The 19150-nt window shown below is 42.5% G+C and overlaps 1 protein-coding gene across 3 annotated transcripts in view; it reads right to left on the reverse strand.

Annotated features, from left to right (window-relative positions):
- Window positions 1-19150, reverse strand: part of LOC112249494 (tetratricopeptide repeat protein 28-like) — a 349205-nt gene that overhangs the window by 215844 nt on the left and 114211 nt on the right. The window contains exon 1 of one of the 3 annotated variants that reach the window (XM_042320595.1): window positions 8404-9298. The exons of the other annotated variants lie outside the window; for them this stretch is intronic. Within the exon in view, the coding sequence (XP_042176529.1) occupies window positions 8404-8430 (27 nt within the window). The 5' untranslated portion in view covers window positions 8431-9298. Of the gene's footprint in view, window positions 1-8403; window positions 9299-19150 lie in introns of those variants that run through there. 3 annotated transcript variants of the gene reach the window in all.

A 19150-nucleotide genomic window follows, 5' to 3' on the forward strand; every position in this document is an offset into this window, starting at 1 on the left:
TATTAGTGGGATTTAGGGGCGTCTGTGTGAGTCAGGGTGGTATTAGTGGGATTTAGGGGCTTCTGTGTGAGTCAGGGTGGAATTAGTGGGATTTAGGGGCGTCTGTGTGAGTCAGGGTGGAATTAGTGGGATTTAGGGTAGTAGTAGTATGTGTGAGTCAGGGTGGTATTAGTGGGATTTAGGGTAGTAGTAGTCTGTGTGAGTCAGGGTGGAATTAGTGGGATTTAGGGACGTCTGTGTGAGTCAGGGTGGAATTAGTGGGATTTAGGGTAGTAGTAGTCTGTGTGAGTCAGGGTGGAATTAGTGGAATTTAGGGTAGTAGTAGTCTGTGTGAGTCAGGGTGGTATTAGTGGGATTTAGGGTAGTAGTAGTCTGTGTGAGTCAGGGTGGAATTAGTGGGATTTAGGGTAGTAGTAGTCTGTGTGAGTCAGGGTGGTATTAGTGGGATTTAGGGGCGTCTGTGTGAGTCAGGGTGGTATTAGTGGGATTTAGGGGCGTCTGTGTGAGTCAGGGTGGAATTAGTGGGATTTAGGGGCGTCTGTGTGAGTCAGGGTGGTATTAGTGGGATTTAGGGGCTTCTGTGTGAGTCAGGGTGGAATTAGTGGGATTTAGGGGCGTCTGTGTGAGTCAGGGTGGAATTAGTGGGATTTAGGGTAGTAGTAGTATGTGTGAGTCAGGGTGGTATTAGTGGGATTTAGGGTAGTAGTAGTCTGTGTGAGTCAGGGTGGAATTAGTGGGATTTAGGGACGTCTGTGTGAGTCAGGGTGGAATTAGTGGGATTTAGGGTAGTAGTAGTCTGTGTGAGTCAGGGTGGAATTAGTGGATTTTAGGGTAGTAGTAGTCTGTGTGAGTCAGGGTGGTATTAGTGGGATTTAGGTAGTAGTAGTCTGTGTGAGTCAGGGTGGAATTAGTGGGATTTAGGGTAGTAGTAGTCTGTGTGAGTCAGGGTGGTATTAGTGGGATTTAGGGGCGTCTGTGTGAGTCAGGGTGGTATTAGTGGGATTTAGGGCGTCTGTGTGAGTCAGGGTGGAATTAGTGGGATTTAGGGGCGTCTGTGTGAGTCAGGGTGGAATTAGTGGGATTTAGGGTAGTAGTAGTCTGTGTGAGTCAGGGTGGTATTAGTGGGATTTAGGGTAGTAGTAGTCTGTGTGAGTCAGGGTGGAATTAGTGGGATTTAGGGACGTCTGTGTGAGTCAGGGTGGAATTAGTGGGATTTAGGGTAGTAGTAGTCTGTGTGAGTCAGGGTGGAATTAGTGGAATTTAGGGTAGTAGTAGTCTGTGTGAGTCAGGGTGGTATTAGTGGGATTTAGGGTAGTAGTAGTCTGTGTGAGTCAGGGTGGTATTAGTGGGATTTAGGGTAGTAGTAGTCTGTGTGAGTCAGGGTGGTATTAGTGGGATTTAGGGTAGTAGTAGTCTGTGTGAGTCAGGGTGGAATTAGTGGAATTTAGGGTAGTAGTAGTCTGTGTGAGTCAGGGATGGTATTAGTGGGATTTAGGGTAGTAGTAGTCTGTGTGAGTCAGGGTGGAATTAGTGGGATTTAGGGTAGTAGTAGTCTGTGTGAGTCAGGGTGGTATTAGTGGGATTTAGGGCGTCTGTGTGAGTCAGGGTGGTATTAGTGGGATTTAGGGGCGTCTGTGTGAGTCAGGGTGGTATTAGTGGGATTTAGGGGCGTCTGTGTGAGTCAGGGTGGTATTAGCGGCTCTCTTTAATGCATCTCTCTGCTGACCAGATCACAGGCCCAGTGTAAGGCACACTAGCCATGCTTTTCTGTCACAGCACCAGGCATTGGTCTGGGCCTGGACAGAGACACAGACAGCTACAAGGTCTTTAGTCTGGGCTGATACGGAGCCAGGAAGCCATGCCACAGCAGAGTTATAGAGGAATGTACATAATGTGGTTTTGGCTGCTGAGGTGATAATAAATGTTGTGAAACAGAGAAAATAATGCATTTTTTTAGTCTATGCGCAGGGAAACGCGTTGAGGATAAATGGATGTGTCTCTTGGACTGTAGATAGCACTCATTCATGGCTTGTTTTTGTACAGCCTATGAAATACTGCTGCTCTGTATGTTAGTGGCATACTTGCACATAGAGGAAGGGTTTAACCACTAAATACACTTGGGCTGGGGCCCACCAGATGACCTTTCCACCTCATAGCACAGGGAAACGCGCTCCAATTGAACCGGAGCGTCGAGCCCCGCTTCGAGATATTCCCAGTGGAACCACCAGATGGCAGGCACCTCCAGGACCCACAATGCACTAGGTCACACCCCTGGAAGAATGACCTTAACAAACCCAAACACAGACCCAATGACACCAACCCGTAACCCAGTGGGTAGCATAGGAGGTATGGGAAACCTACAGCATGTGTTGAGTGAGCACTCTGAGGCTTGGAGAAAAATATAATGTATAATTTTACACATATATCAATCTGTCTGTTTAACTGTAGATAGGGATCTAGATATTAATCTGCACACACATTGATTCTCAGTGGGCAGGTTGCAGGAATGAGGATTAATGAGAATAGAATGGTTCAGTCACCGTTGTTCCTATTGTTACTCATATTTTGACAATGGTCTCCCTCCCCTGTATGCCAGGCCAGGCAGGCATAAACCCACAGCTCATGAGTGCTGCAGACCACTGCGTCACAATAAGAGCAAGGGAGGCCTTGCACTCCGGAGAGATCCATCGCATCTCTCCTCCATCTCTGTCCTCCGGTCCCCAGGGGGAGGGGTGGGATTAGCGGGGCAAGGAGAGCACATATATTTCAGCTGCTGGAGCTAAGTCGTTCGCAGTCCCCTCCCTCCAAAGTTTCCTTCTCTCTCCATCCCCCCGAGGATGGGCTGGGGGCTGAGCTGGCCACGCAGTAGCCACTTCCCTTTCTGCTCATCATGCTGGGCCGTTAATACTGTGCAGCATCAGGAACAGCAGGTGCTATCACTCCCTATCATTAATTATCCCTACCGAATCACTCTGGGGCCCTCTCCCTCTATCACTCCTCAAATCCAAATCTCTATCTCTTGCACAATCTCTCTCATTCCATTCCTCCAGCTCTCCCTCATGTTCTCTCACTTTCTCTTATTCAATCCATCTCCAATTCTATCAATGTCTACAGCTCTACAGTAATGCCTTCTCCTCTCCATCTTCCATCTCTCTGCTTATATCTCCCACTCTATCCCTCTTGCATTAATTTGTTCCCTGATGTGTCCCAATATCTGTCCAACATTCTTTCAACTTCTCCCCAGTGACTCCTAGCCTGCTGACAGCCAGCCAGGGCAGGATTCCCAGCTCCCCCCCTCCTCCTCTCCTCAGATATGTGTTTGTGTCCTCCAGCCTCTCCTCTCCTTACATCCCCCTTCCGTAAATGTATTCCAAACTGCTGGCCTACTGCTGCCAGCCAGGAGACGTCACAGGGATTGATGGAGCGCTGGAAGAAAATATAGCCCTTTTCCCCACCAGAGAGCTCTGAAATAATGCTGAATCAAAGGAGAAACACCGGATAAGAACCCCCACCCCAGGTCATAAGGTGGTGAGCGAGGTCAGAGATGAAGGAGTGAGCCTGGAGATGATAAGGGCCTAGGCTACAACTCTCCTCTCCTCACATACATAGAAACATAAGGCTCTCCCATACAGCCATGTCCCAGTCAGACACAGGTGAGAAGGCTTTAAGTCAACTGTGAAAAACCCAGAGGAACATCTGGCATGACCACAAAAATAAACAGTGACTTCCCCATCCTTGGGTTCAGGCTGCTATAAACCTGGCCATGAACTCAAAACGCACAGGGGGTGAGGGGGGTGGTGTTGGAGGTGAATGGCCATGTATGTGTGTGTCTCAACCCCTCCTCATTAGTCAGACCTGTATCCCACACATGCTGTATACACACATACAGTTGAAGTCGGAGGTTTACATACACTTAGGTTGGAGTCATTAAAACTCGTTTTTCAACCACTCCACAAATTTCTTGTTAACAAACTATAGTTTTGGCAAGTCGGTTAGGATATCTACTTTGTGCATGACACAAGTAATTTATCCAACAATTGTTTACAGACAGATTATTTCACGTATAATTCACTGTATCACAATTCCAGTGGGTCAGAAGTTTACATAAACTAAGTTGACATCGCCTTTAAACAGCTTGGAAAATTACAGAAGATTATGTTGTGGCTTTAGAAGCTTCTGATAGGCTAATTGACATCATTTGAGTCCATTGGAGTTGTACCTGTGGATGTATTTCAAGGCCTACATTCAAACTGTGTGCCTCGTTGCTTAACATCATGGGAAAATTAAAAGAAATCAGCCAAGAACCCAGAAAACAAATGTGTAGACCTTCACAAGTCTGGTTCATCCTTGGGAGCAATTTCCAAACACCTGAAGGTACCACGTTCATCTGTACAAACAATGTATGCAAGTATAAACACCATGGGACCACGCAGCCGTCATACTGCTCAGGAAGGAGACGCATTCTGTCTCCAAGAGATGAACGTACTTTGGTGCGAAAAGTGCAAATCAATCCCAGAACAACAGCAAAGGACCCTGTGAAGATGCTGGTGGAAACAGGTACAAAAGTATCTATATCCACAGTAAAAACGAGTCCTATATCGACATAACCTGAAAGGCCGCTAAGCAATGAAGAGGCCACTACTCCAAAACCACCATAAAAAAGCCAGACTACGGTTTGCAACTGCACATGGGGACAAAGATCGTACTTTTTGGAGAAATGTCCTCTCGGCTTATGAAACAAAAAGAGAACTGTTTGGCCATAATTACCATCGTTATGTTTGGAAGAATAAGGGGGAGGCTTGCAAGCTGAAGAACACCATCCCAACCGTGAAGCACGGGGGTGGCAGCATCATTTTGTGGGGGTGCTTTGCTTTAGGAGGGACTGGTGCACTTCACAAAATAGATGGCATCATGAGGTAGGAAAATGATGTGGATATATTGAAGCAACATCTCAAGACATCAGTCAGGAAGTTAAAGCTTGGTAGCAAATGGGTCTTCCAAATGGACAATGACCCCAAGCATACTTCCAAAGTTGTGGCAAAATGGCTTAAGCACAACAAGATCAAGGTATTGGAGTGGCCATCACAAAGCCCTGACCTCAATCCTATAGAAAATGTGTGGGCAGAACTGAAAAAGCATGTGAGAACAAGGAGGCCTACCAACCTGACTCAGTTACACCAGCTCTGTCAGGATGAATGGGCCAAAATTCACCCAATTTATTGTGGGTAGCTTGTGGAAGGCTACCAGAAAAGTTTGACCCAAGTTAAACAAGTTAAAGGCAATGCTACCAAATACTAATTGAGTGTATGTAAACTTCTGACCACTGGGAAAGTGATGAAAGAAATAAAAGCTGAAATAAATAATTATGTCTACTATTATTCTGACATTTCACATTCTTAAAATAAAGTGGTAATCCTAACTGACCTAAAACAAGGGACATTTTTTACCAGGATTAAAGGTCAGGAATTGTGAAAAACTGAGTTTAAATGTATTTGGCTAACCTGTATGTAAACTTCCGACTTCAACTGTATATGCAATCATAAACATCCATGCACAAACACTTTCCAATACACATTCCGGGAGGACAGTGTGTGTGGATTAGATGTCTTGTTAGGAGCAGTGACTAACTGGACTAATGGTTAAACTACGAGGTTGATGGATCAAATCCCCCATGATGCATATGGTGGTTAAGCCCGTGAACAAAGCTATCTGCTAAGTGAAGATTGATTGTTATTGAACAGACAGCTTATCTAGACTGTATCTGAACCTTGAGTAGGAGTCATCCCCCCAGTCCCATGTATCCTACCCAGTGTTATGACCACAGTGTAATTGAAGCGAGGTAGCTAATCCCACAAATCCACTGGAAAACCTGTAATTTTCCCCTTTTCTGAGAGATAGGATATCAGCAGCCAACAGAGAGGGAATCTCTCACTCAATCTCTCTCCCTCCAACACCACAGAGCAGATACAAAGTTTTTAACTTATTAGTGTAATCCATTATAAGGAAGCAGAGCAGACACTTGGCCTGAGTCGATATGAGCCTCCTATGCTTTCCTATTGATCTCCATCAGACTACAAGAGGAGTAAGAGGACAGATTGAAAAACAGATACATAATAAGTGAGAGTGGGAATACTGAACTAAAGGACCTTCTCAGTCATTACTGTGTCTGTGTGCGTCTGTGAGTGGTTTAGAAAAGAAAGCAGAGTCTCCAGAAACCACAGGAGAGGAACACAATGGCTGTATGTTTGCCTCCATTGTCCTGCCTGTCTTGTGCAATGCCTCAAATGCCTGGGCTGGAGCACACAGTCAGGAGATGTTTTTGGTTCTGTATCAGAGGACACGATGAAAGGACAATTTCACACACATACCCAAACAGTGTGTGAAAAGACACTTGAATGTATTTAATGTTCAGTCAGCTTTGTGTGTAGACCTATTCATGTAAATAGTGAGTGAGTGAGTGAGTGAGTGAGTGAGTGAGTGAGTGAGTGAGTGAGTGAGTGAGTGAGTGAGTGAGTGAGTGAGTGAGTGAGTGTGTATGCTATTTATGTGCAAAATAACATTGCACACTCAAACCACTTCAAACATGCAATAACCTTTCTTTATTGTTGTGAGGCACGACAAATTCACGTTTAACAACATGTAGGCCTTAATTGAATCAATACCTTTAATGGAAATGAATGACAAAATTCTCTCTTATGATCTTTTAAAGTTGAGCAGCTTTTCTACCGTGTGATTGGGTTTGAATTCCACCAGTGAGTAAAGGCTTTTAATCCTCAAAGGAGGGTCTCGTGGATGATTCTGGCAGAGATGCAGCACAGATGCTGGAATGATTCACAACATGCACCACTCTTTTATTTACTCTGGTAATAATTCTATAATAAGAACCTCTCTTGAATTTCTCCTTTCATCGTCAGTAAATGATTCAGGATAAAAAAATAATATTCTCATTAATTCCTATTCCCATTACGTGATTCAGAACAAACGACCGATAAAGACGGATTTTGACCAATGAGCATTGGCCAAGCAGATAATAGGGAGTTTACCGATGGAGGCACGGATCTCCTTTCATTCATCTTCAATCACTTATCTTTGCTGATCTAAAATTAGGAAAACGAGATAGACTTATCTGGGTTGTTGCTTTCATTAGGTCGATTTATACGTGTCAATTTGCATAAACGAAAGGAGATTAGGAAAGCTACTTTGACAATTGGGACGCAACAGTTTGGGAAAGTGCAATTTCTCATATCAATAAAGTGCCACCTAGTGGAAAACAGCGTAATATCTGCACCTTTGCCGCTGAGAGGTTTCGTGCTTTTCAGATGATGCATGTATATTTTTCCATGTGGTAATACTTGAAGGTTTCTCAAGGAAAACAATAGAAGAGAAAGAGTTTAAATGAAAATATTATAGTTTTGTCTAAGAGAAGGGATTAATTGTTGCTGGCTTAACTTTAAACACATCCTTTATTATATAGGCAATGCTATTAACTCTGTTTTGTCGACTTTTAATCATCTCAATTTCATAGTTAGATGGGATGACTCTCAGCTATCTGCAAATCCTACACGAAATGCCTTCATTATCTCTCAATGCTGTCCCTGATTGTCAAGAAGGCCACTACAGGGTCATGGTTACAAACTGTAGGACATGGTGGGAATGATTTCTAGATTCTACAGAAATCGATGGTTTTAGCATAAAGGATATGAGATACAACAAAGGCTGTATGTACATTTCTCAAGGGGCAATGAATGCGCAATGTTATGGGAGGAATATATCACCTTTATTAGACTTACTATTCCTGGATAAAAATGTGCAACAATCTAATGTAAGAAAATACACGTTTTCATTTGAAATAGAGTCGACCACTATCAGTCTGGAGTCTTTTTACGCGCAATTAAATGTCCTTCTATTGAACCATTTGACATACCAGCCCACGCACTGTCACTCTTCTCCAGACAGTTTTCAAATAAATATGATTCACCCGAGAATAAACACAGGCTATTGGGCCCCACTCATGAGTCATGTCCAGCAAAAGGCTACACAGGTTTTTGAAAATTGCAAAATCTGAATGATCAATAACCTAATGAAGCAAACATCACTGTTGAATCAGCAGACATGAGCCAGAAACTGATGTTTCTAGCCTGAGTGACTATCCAAAAGGAATAATTATCATGGAAACTTTGACTGGCCCGATAGTCTATCTTATGGCCAGACAGTATTAGGCTACAATACATATGGACAAAAGAAAAATGCACATCTTGGCTTTTGGCCACCATGACCAACCATGTAGGCTACAGTACGTCGAACCTATCATTCCAAAACCGAGTCCCCGATCAACTTGGAAATAATGCACCGGTAATAATGCAAGTGAATTACAGAGAACTAAAACATGTCATTTTCACTCACCTTCTTCCGGGGCTGCCATTTCATCATATTTGTAAACCAAAAATGTACAACATCAAGATATTATATACGAAGAAAATGTTGATTCAAGGGAATTCCAACAGCAAGTCATGCTGCTTCTTGACTTCCCTCAATTTTGCAGCATATTTTCTCCAAAAAGCGGCGCATAATATGCGATGCGAGGTTCAACGTCAAATCGGGAGAGATGGCACGCGATAGCCCCGTTTAATCCAAAGAATGGAATGGAGCAGAATACGTTTGTCTAACTTACTGAATGTCCCGGTTTTCAGTTCAAACGTTTTGTATAAATACGACTATGGGTAACAGTGCGTAAAATCCAAACTACAAGTCCGAGATGCGCCACCAGCCCTGTACAGTCTGTCTGTCCGCTAGATCACTCCGCTGTCTTTTAGCATGGTTTTCGAAGATATCCAGTTAGGTTGACTGCTGGGAAATTCATTCTTAAACTTCTTGTCAACCTCCACGTCGTCCGTGCATTACAAAACCGTTAGTCTGACACCAAGTAGAAACACAAGTCCAACGTTTTTGTGGGTTTATCCCACCGAAAAACGTGTATATCCAAAACGTTGACAAAACACAGAAACATATGACAACTGTTGTTGATCCCTTTTCTAACGGTTAAAAAAATGTGCTATCAAATGTTAAGAAAAAGTCAATGCCAAAACCAGATCACCACCGTGAAAGTGCGACATACATGGCGCAAAATAAAGTCACAGGAGGGGTGAACAGAAAAAAAATCCCTGGAATTTCTGTGCGAGGCGCTGGAAGGATATCCTGCAACAGCAACAAACGGGACTACACAACTCTAATGACTTCCTTCCCTGCTCCTTCGCGCTCGGGCATTGCATAGCTCAGAGTTGGAACAGAACCTGAGCAGCGCAGGAACGAGCCGGCGGGGTCATAGTGCCGTCGTCTCTGAAGCGCGCGCACCGAGGGTAAAGGCGATGTGGCCAGAGAAAAGACTCCAGAGCTGAGCCAACACTGCACTCATACAATGGCCCCCAGGAAGGTATGGTAGAAAGCCGCAACAGTGGAGGAGTAGAACTCGAGCAATACAATGTGAAAGTGGACAACAATACATTTCCTCATGATAAACATGAGGTCAAAACCTTTGCCACAACACCAACAGTTTGATGTTATTCTATACAAAAAAAACATAGACTACATACACATTCATTCACAGATAATGGGTGGTCAACTCTTTGCTGTTGTGCTGCACAAAGAGGTAGGCCTGCTATAATCCCCCTTCAAAGAAGGTAGAAAAGTGACAGAAGGAGACACCTGATTAGCAGCTTTCTATAAGCCTCCAGCACCTTTCAAGGTATATCCCCTTCACTGTTTACAGTGGCATTAATGGTCTTAAGAGATTCTAACAACACAGCTCATCTGTTCTGGCTAAATTGCCAGAACAGATTGTCCTTAGTTCCCTTTTCATTAGTGGTAAGCCTGGTGGGACTGAATGACGGTACAGGCTATGAGAGTAAACACGATTCAGAAAGGACAGGTAAGATGAGTCCACAAGGCCTCTGACCCATGTTTCTCTGGAGACAAGGACAGCGGACCGCTGTCCAGTGTCCATCACTCTTAGCTGCCACTTGTTTACTTTAGCGATACTGCTGTCAGATATAGCTTATGCTTTTTAGCTGCCTGCCAAGCTTTTTGTTTCCGGCATATTTGGCCACAGACCGGTGATAGAAATCACACTGGCAGATAAGTGCTACAATTTTCCCAGTCTTGATAATGAAATTCTTATCGCTTGTAATCTTGGTGGGTTGGAGAAAAAAAGTTAAATGAGAGAGCCTGGTATTTCTGGGAAGAACCCACCCACTCCTACTGCACCCCACCACTGCAAACTGGCAAAAGCTTCAAAGCAGAACAACTCTCCAGTATCTGAACAGCCCCAGTAGGTTTGACCTGGGCTGACACTGAGGGGATGGCCAGAGGTACTGACATGCCATCTGACTGAACAGAATGGGACCAGGAAGCATCAATATGGTGATAGACAGCGTGATGGGATTGGTGTAATCAAAATCAATTTAACTTTCTCTGACTTAATGTGTACCATCTCCCTCAGTATTTATCTTTATGTTATCTTGTTAGGATGTTTTTTTTGGTAAATTATCCTAAAAGCAGTGTCTAAATGTGCACCTATTAGGAGCTCAAATTGTATTTTTCTGGCCTGGTGTCCCTCCAGGGTCAGGGGGGTTAGCAATGCACCTAGGGGTCACCGTGACAACTAAAGACAAAAAGGAGGGGACACTATGACATATGGTCCCTGAACAAAACACTGCTAGGTATAGAGTCCAAACAGCACTTGCTAATCCACTTGGATGAACAGGAACAAAATGCAGAGTGTGACGTTGACACTATGAGCACAGCTGGCAGTGTATTTGTAACCCCTCCTTGTTGTCGCACCAGAATGACACTCTTTCCATACCTTGTATGTTGCATGTTCAAGCTCTGTGGGCAAATTTAATTGAACCTTTATTTTAACAGGGAGTCTTTTACAGATGAGCCCTGTATACACATCGATACACAGGATTACACATCAATATACACATCAATATACACATCAATATACACATCAATATACACATCGATACACAGGATTACACATCAATATACACATCAATATACACATCAATATACACATCAATATACACATCAATATACACATCGATACACAGGATTACACATCAATATACACATCAATATACACATCAATATACACATCAATGCACGAAAAGCAAAACACAATCATAGAAGACAAACACATTCTTCAGTAAAAAGGTCCTCAAATCAGACTATTTTGAATTGCCTAGAGGCACCAATGCAACCAACTTTATAGAGCCTTGGAGATCATTCCACAAGTAAGGTGCAAAAAATCTAAGAGCAGATTTACCTAACACAGTGGAGATAGAAGGGATCTCCAGCGTCAGCCATCCCTGAGATCAGGTCGTGACATCTAACTAGTACGTCTGTAAGTTAACAAATGAAGTAAGGTAGTCTGAAGTTTAAGCAGGAGGGCTTTATAAACAGAAAGTGTGCAATGCATCAATCTATGAGACTTCAAAGAGGGCCAGCCTACTTTCTGATACAGAATGCAGTGAAGTGTACTGAACCTATTGCCCGTAATAAAGTGTAGTTAACCAAATAGCTACCCGGACTATCTGCATGGACACTTCTTGCGCTAGCTTTTTTTGACTCATCACATACGCTGTTACTACTGTTTGCTATCTGTCACTTTATTCCTAGTTATATGTACATATCTACCTCAATTACATTGTACCCATCCACTCATTACTGGTACATTTTAAAAAATGTAACTAGGCAAGTCAGTTAAGAACAAATTCTTATTTATAATGAAGGCCTACACCGGCCAAACCCGGACGATGCTGGGCCAATTGCCTGGATTCAAACCAGGGTGTCTGTAGTGACGCCTCTAGCACTGAGATGCAGTGCCTTAGACCGCTGCACCACTCGGGAGCCCCAAAATCTACATATTCTATATAGCCAAGTTATTGTTAATCATTGTATATACTGTATATTATTACGTGTTTTACTTTTCTATCATTTCACTATTTTCTTTCTGCATTGTTGGGAAGGGCCCGTAAGTAAGCATTTCACTGTTAGTCCATACCTGCTGTTTACAAAGCATGTAACTAATAAGATTTGATATAGTGCGATATGATAAACTGTGTCTAATGGTTTCAATACAGTGACAGCTGCATTCATATAGACAATAAAACCATAGTCTATAACTGTTATGAATGTCAACAGAGAGATTTTTCTGCTATTTAATTACATAAAAAAGCCCATTTGAATTCTTAATTTCTTAGCTAACTCATCAACATGCTTTTTGAAAGATAGCTTTTTGTCAATCCCAGACATTTACAAGCGGGGACACGATCAATAAGGGTACCATCCAATGTAAATATGCATCAGATGCACATTTTTATGTGATTTGGAGAATAACATATACTTGGTTTTACCTGCATTAAGTACCCATTTGAGTTCAGCAAAGGCTTTCTGCAAAGCAATGAAGGCAGATTAAAGCTTAGAACACTGGTGGACACTTACATATCATTGATAGGAAGGAACTAAGCTGAAGGTTGACTAATGATTCAACATTTTTACTAGGCAAGACAATTTCAAGATAGGGCAATAATTATTTAGGTTGGGGTGGTCACCACCTTTGTGCAGGGGGAGTCCATGGGCCACCTTCCAAACCCTAGGGATACAACCTAATCAAATCCTATTTTATTGGTCACATACACATGGTTAGCAAATGTTATTTAGAGTGTAGCGAAATCAGCAGATAAAAAATGTGTCATTGACTCCGCAATCCAGGGAGAAGACAGTTGTAGCAAGAAAGGATGAAGCTAATCAGTCCCACTTTTTTTAACATAAATCTTAAGCAAGGCATTTAGCACATCACAAGTAGAAAGTTGTTCAAATGAAATCAAAGATCCACTAGAAGTTGAATATATCTTCCATCGAGCCAACTGGAGGTTGGGAGAGGGAAGAGCAGTCGACTGACTGACCAGGGTTAATTTAACCACCATTTCTTTCAAATAACAGCCGAGATAAAATGCTGATTAAAAGCATCAGTTATCACATTTCTCTCAGTAATGACGCCGGAGTCCGACAGAACTTGCTTAGGCAGGAAAGGAGAGGAATTGCTCACTAGCCAAAGATATTCATTTACATTCCCAAACATAGAATGTAAATGAATATCTTTGGGTAGTGAGTGTAATAACACTGTGTTATTGTAATTACATTAGAGGGATCCTACCCTATATTCATTCCACTTGTGTAATAACATAAATATCAACTCCATTGCAATTAAATTACAGTGCAATTAATAAAGTAGAATGTTCAATGTTAGTTGAGTAATTAAAACATTACTACACAGAGCAACTTACTGTCAAGCTACCCATGTTCATACTAGCCACAAATCACAAAAACATGCACATATGCTTACTTTGATCAGATGCAGAGTTCATATAAAACTGACAGTCTAACTACATGTTTCAACCATTCAGGTATTCTGAAAACGGGCATGTTACATTGTCAATAACAACTACTTCTTTCATGTATTCTCCAGAAGTGAGTTTCCAGTGGTTTTTGTTCCTGGTGGAGCCTGTCATCAGGCCTCTCCATACAGAAGCAGGCTCCCTGTGCGTGCCTCTGCTTTCCCAATCAGAGCCGCACAGGAAATCAGACTCCATCCTTCAGAGGGAAACAAAAAACCCTCTTTCATTTTCCATGAGTTGAGCTGCTTAAAAGTGTGTGCTTCCTTTTCTTGTTCTTGCCAATCAGACCCTCAAATATGTCCCTCTACTATATGTTCTGACTGGGATGTGTGTGCAAGTTGGTGTATCTCTTTTTCAGTGTGCGTGTGGATGAGAGAGAGAAATAGAGAGAGTGCATCACCCAGATGACAGTAACAGAGGTGGTTTGGCAAAAATGAAAAGAAAATTGTCAAAAGAGGGAAATAAAATAAACTTGGGAGTAGCAGGCAGCCCTCAGATAACTATCCTGCATGTCTCAGTGTCATTTATGTCCACTTAGGTAGCCAGGCTCCTGTTCATAAGTCAGGACACTGCAGAGCCTAACTATCTCACGCACATTTCAATCAACAGAGCCCTTTTAATTAGCTAGCTGATGTTTCCAGGCAGTAAATGCCATGGCAAGAGCATTGAGATACATATGCCCCTGCCACACACAAACACACATTCTGCCTGAGTTCCAAGGCACCATTAAAATGAGTAGTTGTATATAATATATACAGGATCCTCTCAGTGAAGGGGAAAGGGTAATGGGATGACTATAGGAGGAGTAGGTCAATGAAACCCATGAGAGAGGAGAAGCTTTTCTAAGAGAGGCATATATTTACAACTACAGTATTCGTCTCTCACCACATGCTCTAATTACGCTAGTTATTCCGTTTTTCTTAATCAATAATTCAGGATACAATAAGTGCTTCGTAATCTCTTTTTCAATCTTTGTATGATTTCGGAAAAATGCTCAAGGATTAACGTGAAATCTTTTACATCTAGAATCTAGGATAACTGGGCTGGCAACCTGGTCTTAGAGCATTTTGTAATATTATGTACGTAAATATGCAGCACTCCATTTAAAATGATATGTTACATTTAGTATGGTATGTATTAATTTGTGCATATCCATTAACCAAATGTAAGATATGTTACGAATTCTAGCTAGGTGTTAGGTGGCTAATGTTAGTTAGCTGGCTAATGTTAGCTAGAATAGGGTTTAGAGTTAAGTTTAGGAGTTAGGTTAAAGGGTTAGAGTTAGGTTCCCCTAGCTAAAAGGGTTAAGGTTAGGGGTAAGGTTAGGGTAAGGGTTAGCTAACATACTAAGTAGTTGCAAAGTAGCTAAATAGTAGTAAGTAGTAGAAAAGTTGCTAATGACCTAAAATGCTAAAGTTGTCCTTGATGATATTTGAATTTGCAACCTTTGGATTGCTAGACATTTGCGTTATACGTTCGGTTAAAGGGTTAGCTAAAAGGGTTGAGGTTAGGGGAAGGGTTAGCTAACATACTAAGAAGTTGCAATTTAGCTAAAAAGTAGTAAGTAGTTAAAAAGTTGCTAATTACCTAAAATGCCAAAGTTGTCTGTGATGAGATTCGAACTGTCAACTTTCGATTGCTAGACATTTACATTGACATTTTAGTAATGTAGCAGACGCTCTTATCCAGAGCACCTTACAGTAAGGAGTGAATGCATACATTTTCGTGCTGGTCCCGCGTGGGAATCAAACCCACAACCCTGGCATTGCAAGCGCCATGCTCTACCAACTGTTCTTGTTATACATTCGGTTAAAGGGTTAGGGTTAGGGGAAGGGTTAGCTAAAAGGGTTACGGTTAGGGGAAGGGTTAGCTAACAGAGTTATGGTTAGGGAAAAGTGGAGGGTTGGCTAAGTAGTTGCAATGAAGTCGGAAGTTTACATACACTTAGGTTGGAGTCATAAAAACTAATTTTTCAACCACTCCACAAATTTCTTGTTAACAAACTATAGTTTTGGCAAGTCGGTTAGGACATCTACTTTGTGCATGACACAAGTCATTCCTCCAACAATTGTTTACAGACAGATTATTTCACTTATAATTCACTGTATCACAATTCCAGTGGGTCAGAAGTTTACATACACCTTACAGTAAAATTCCAGAAAATTCCAGAAATGATGTCATGGCTTTAGAAGCTTCTGATTGGCTAATTGACATCATTTGAGTCAATTGGATGTGTACCTGTTGATGTATTTCAAGGCCTACCTTCAAACTCAGTGCCTCTTTGGTTGACATCATGGGAAAATCAAAAGACATCAGCCAAGACCTCAGAAAAGAAAATGTAGACCTCCACAAGTCTGGTTCATCCTTGGGAGCAATTTTCAAATGGCTGAAGGTACCACATTCACCTGTACAAACAATAGTATGCAAGTATAAACACCATGGGACCACGCAGCTGTCATACTGCTCAGGAAGGAGACTCGTTCTGTCTCCTAGAGATGAACGTACTTTGGTGCGAAAAGTGCAAATCATTCCCAAAGCTTGGTCGCAAATGGGTCTTCCAAATGGACAATGACTGCAAGCATACTTCCAAAGTTGTGGAAAAATGGCTTAACAACAACAAAGTCAAGGTATTGGAGTGGCCATCACAAAGCCCTGACCTCAATCCTATAGAAAATTTGGGGGCAGAAGTGAAAAAGCATGCGCGAGCAAGGAGGCCTACCAACCTGACTCAGTTACACCAGCTCTGTCAGGAGGAATGGGGAAAAAAATTCACACAATTTATCATGGGAAGCTTGTGGAAAGCTACCTGAAACGTTTGACTCAAGATAAACAATTTAAAGGCAATGCTACCAAATACTAATCGAGTGTATGTAAACTTCTGGCACACTGGGAATGTGATGAAAGAAATAAAAGCTGAAATAAATCATTCTCTCTACTATTATTCTGACATTTCACATTCTTAAAATAAAGTGGTGATCCTAACTGAGCTAATACAGGGTTTTTTACTAGGATTAAATGTCAGGAATTGTGAAAAACTGAGTTTAAATATATTTGGCTAAAGTGTATGTAAACTTCCAACTTCAACTGTAGCTAAAAAGTAGTAAGTAGTTGAAAAGTTGCTATTTACCTCAAATTGTCCATGACGAGATTTGGACTTGCAATCTTCGGATTGCTAGACGTTCGAGTTATACGCCCACCCATCCAACCAAAGACTACTTTCATTTTTGCCTTAACCATCTGTCTTATGTAACCGTCAAAACCTCACATATCATACTAATTTGAGTGTCCCGGAAAAACATTTACTATGTTACCTATAGCCTATGAGACCAGGCTGGGGCTGGCTATACCACAGCAGCCACACTTCACAAATGTTGATGAGAGTCCACAGATGAGCACCATAGCACCAGAAGATGAACATTCATCACACAATATGTTACAGTAGCATCTTTAAGAGTGTGAGGCCTATTATTGATGGGAAGTCTTCAGACACTCAATTCATAAAAAGTCAATTTGTATATGAAAATATAATTTAGGGCCTTTGATAGATTGTTTCTGCTTTAAATATGAGGGATTGAATTGGTTTTGAAATGCCAAACAATAACATACTAATAAAAGCATTAGCCGGCGATGTCACCCAACCCACTCTCTTGTGCCATACATCACCACAAACAAATAACCCTCATCACCATTCATTCTAAAAGGTTCCACTTTGAAGTGTGCTTCATTCTTTTGATGACGTTGTGTCAGGATTTTGCCCCGCGGGGACATTGTGAGAGGGGTGTGCGTGTGTGTCTTAGTGGTGTTGGGTGTTGATTAAGTGTCTGGTGCCTGAGGGGGGATAATGAGAGCTTCTAATTAATGAGGCAGAGCATATCTCAGAGTTACAGGGTCCTATCTGCAGAGAGAAACTATTCTCTCTCTCTAAACACACACATTAAACACACACACACACAATCCTCCTAGCCTCTCAGCGGGGTTCTTCCTCAGCAGCACTGGCCCTGCAGGGAATCCCAGCTGGGACCATGTCAGTCCAGAGCCCATCCCTGATAAGTGTCCTCTAATAGGGATGGATGGAGGTTAGCATGCCCCTACTGTGATGAGGCCAGGCTCAGTGATCACCCAACAAGCCCCCAGTCAGGGCGGCAGAGATGGCCTCCAAAAATTATTCCAAATCATTCCCCAGAGAGCCAAGAGGAGCAGTATGGTGCCACTTTGCATGTAACCCATATGTAACCCATAACACCAACAAATACTAAGTAGGGTGAGGGAGGGAGGAAGGCGGTAGGGTCAGCTTACGATGGGGTTTAGGGGGCTCACAGATTCCATATTGCACATCAGTCAGCTATCCTATACATCCTCCCAGCTAGAACAAACAGCAGTTTCTCCAGGCTAAAGCCCACCCCAGGCACTCCCTTCCAGGTTAGAGCATCACAGGGACTAAGTGATTCCCTTTCAACATCCCAGCACGCTCTAAAGCCCATACTCATTCTCTAAGTATGTGACATACAAACCAGTCTTATAGCTCAGTACCAAACCGGCTCCCTCGCTCAGAGACGCCTGGTGGGAGAACTGTGAGCGCCGGAAAGACCATCAGATCCGTGGAATCTGACCTGCCTTAACTCAGGTGTACTTCAAGACGAAGCCTGTTGTCATTAGATTACATACACAGTGTTATAGACTGTGTATGTGTGTGTGTATGTGTGTCACTGAGCTAGAATGAATCATTCCATTTCTATGATCAAAACATCAGCAGCCCTGCTAACAAGACAACTCCAGATGTTTTAAAGCCAAGAGCGTTAATTCTAATCAGCCCGTGTGATATTAAACAGAAGTATTTAAACATCTCCTCCTCACAAGAGATGCCCCAGCGTTTAATCTGTCTCACTTCAGCGAGTCTACCACTCATTCTGCTAAAGACATATTATAATATCTTTCTTCTTTATCTATCCTCTCTCCCAACTCGTTCTTTTCCACCCAATTACTGTAATGAAGAAAGGCTTGTTTATCCACCCAAGTGGCTGCAATCCAGAGTTATGCAAAGACGCTATGCAAAGAGAGGGACCTTCAGATCTGTGTTGAATCATTCAGTGGGCTTGGACATGGATGAAACAGGCTCTGGCATATTGTTTAAATCAGGGCAGCAGTTTAAGAGGCGCTGGGGTTTGACGTCTGCGGCAGGATCAATAATAACAGCACTGTCGCACACAGTGACGCGTGGGAGAGAGATCCTGTGTGGTCCTCCACAGAATCAAATCCACAGAGAGATGGAACAAGACAAGCATTCACAACATCAGCGGGCAGAGAGAGAGCGTGTGTGTTTCTTTGTGTCTACTCTTTTGACAAAGTGTATGTGTCTCTGAGCACAAATACACACGCATGGCTTTGGTCAGACCCACCCTTCTCAGTCCCTCAGTTAGTAAACCCCAAACCAAAATCATGCCTCCCCTTTTCAATTACCTTTCCTCCCTCCATCTCCACCGCACCAAATGTAAAGTCTCCCACAGTCCCCTCTTTCATACTCTCTCTCATGTCAAAAAGACTGCTTTCTCTGCACTGAGACACACACAGAGAAAGAGACCGAGAGAGACCGATACACAGAGAGAGAGAGAGACTGAGATACACAGAGAGAGGGAGAGAGACTGAGATACACAGAGAGAGGGAGAGAGACTGAGATACACAGAGAGAGGGAGAGA

This window comes from Oncorhynchus tshawytscha, linkage group LG04 (genome assembly GCF_018296145.1).
Source record: "Oncorhynchus tshawytscha isolate Ot180627B linkage group LG04, Otsh_v2.0, whole genome shotgun sequence".
In the NCBI taxonomy this organism is placed as follows: domain Eukaryota; kingdom Metazoa; phylum Chordata; class Actinopteri; order Salmoniformes; family Salmonidae; genus Oncorhynchus; species Oncorhynchus tshawytscha.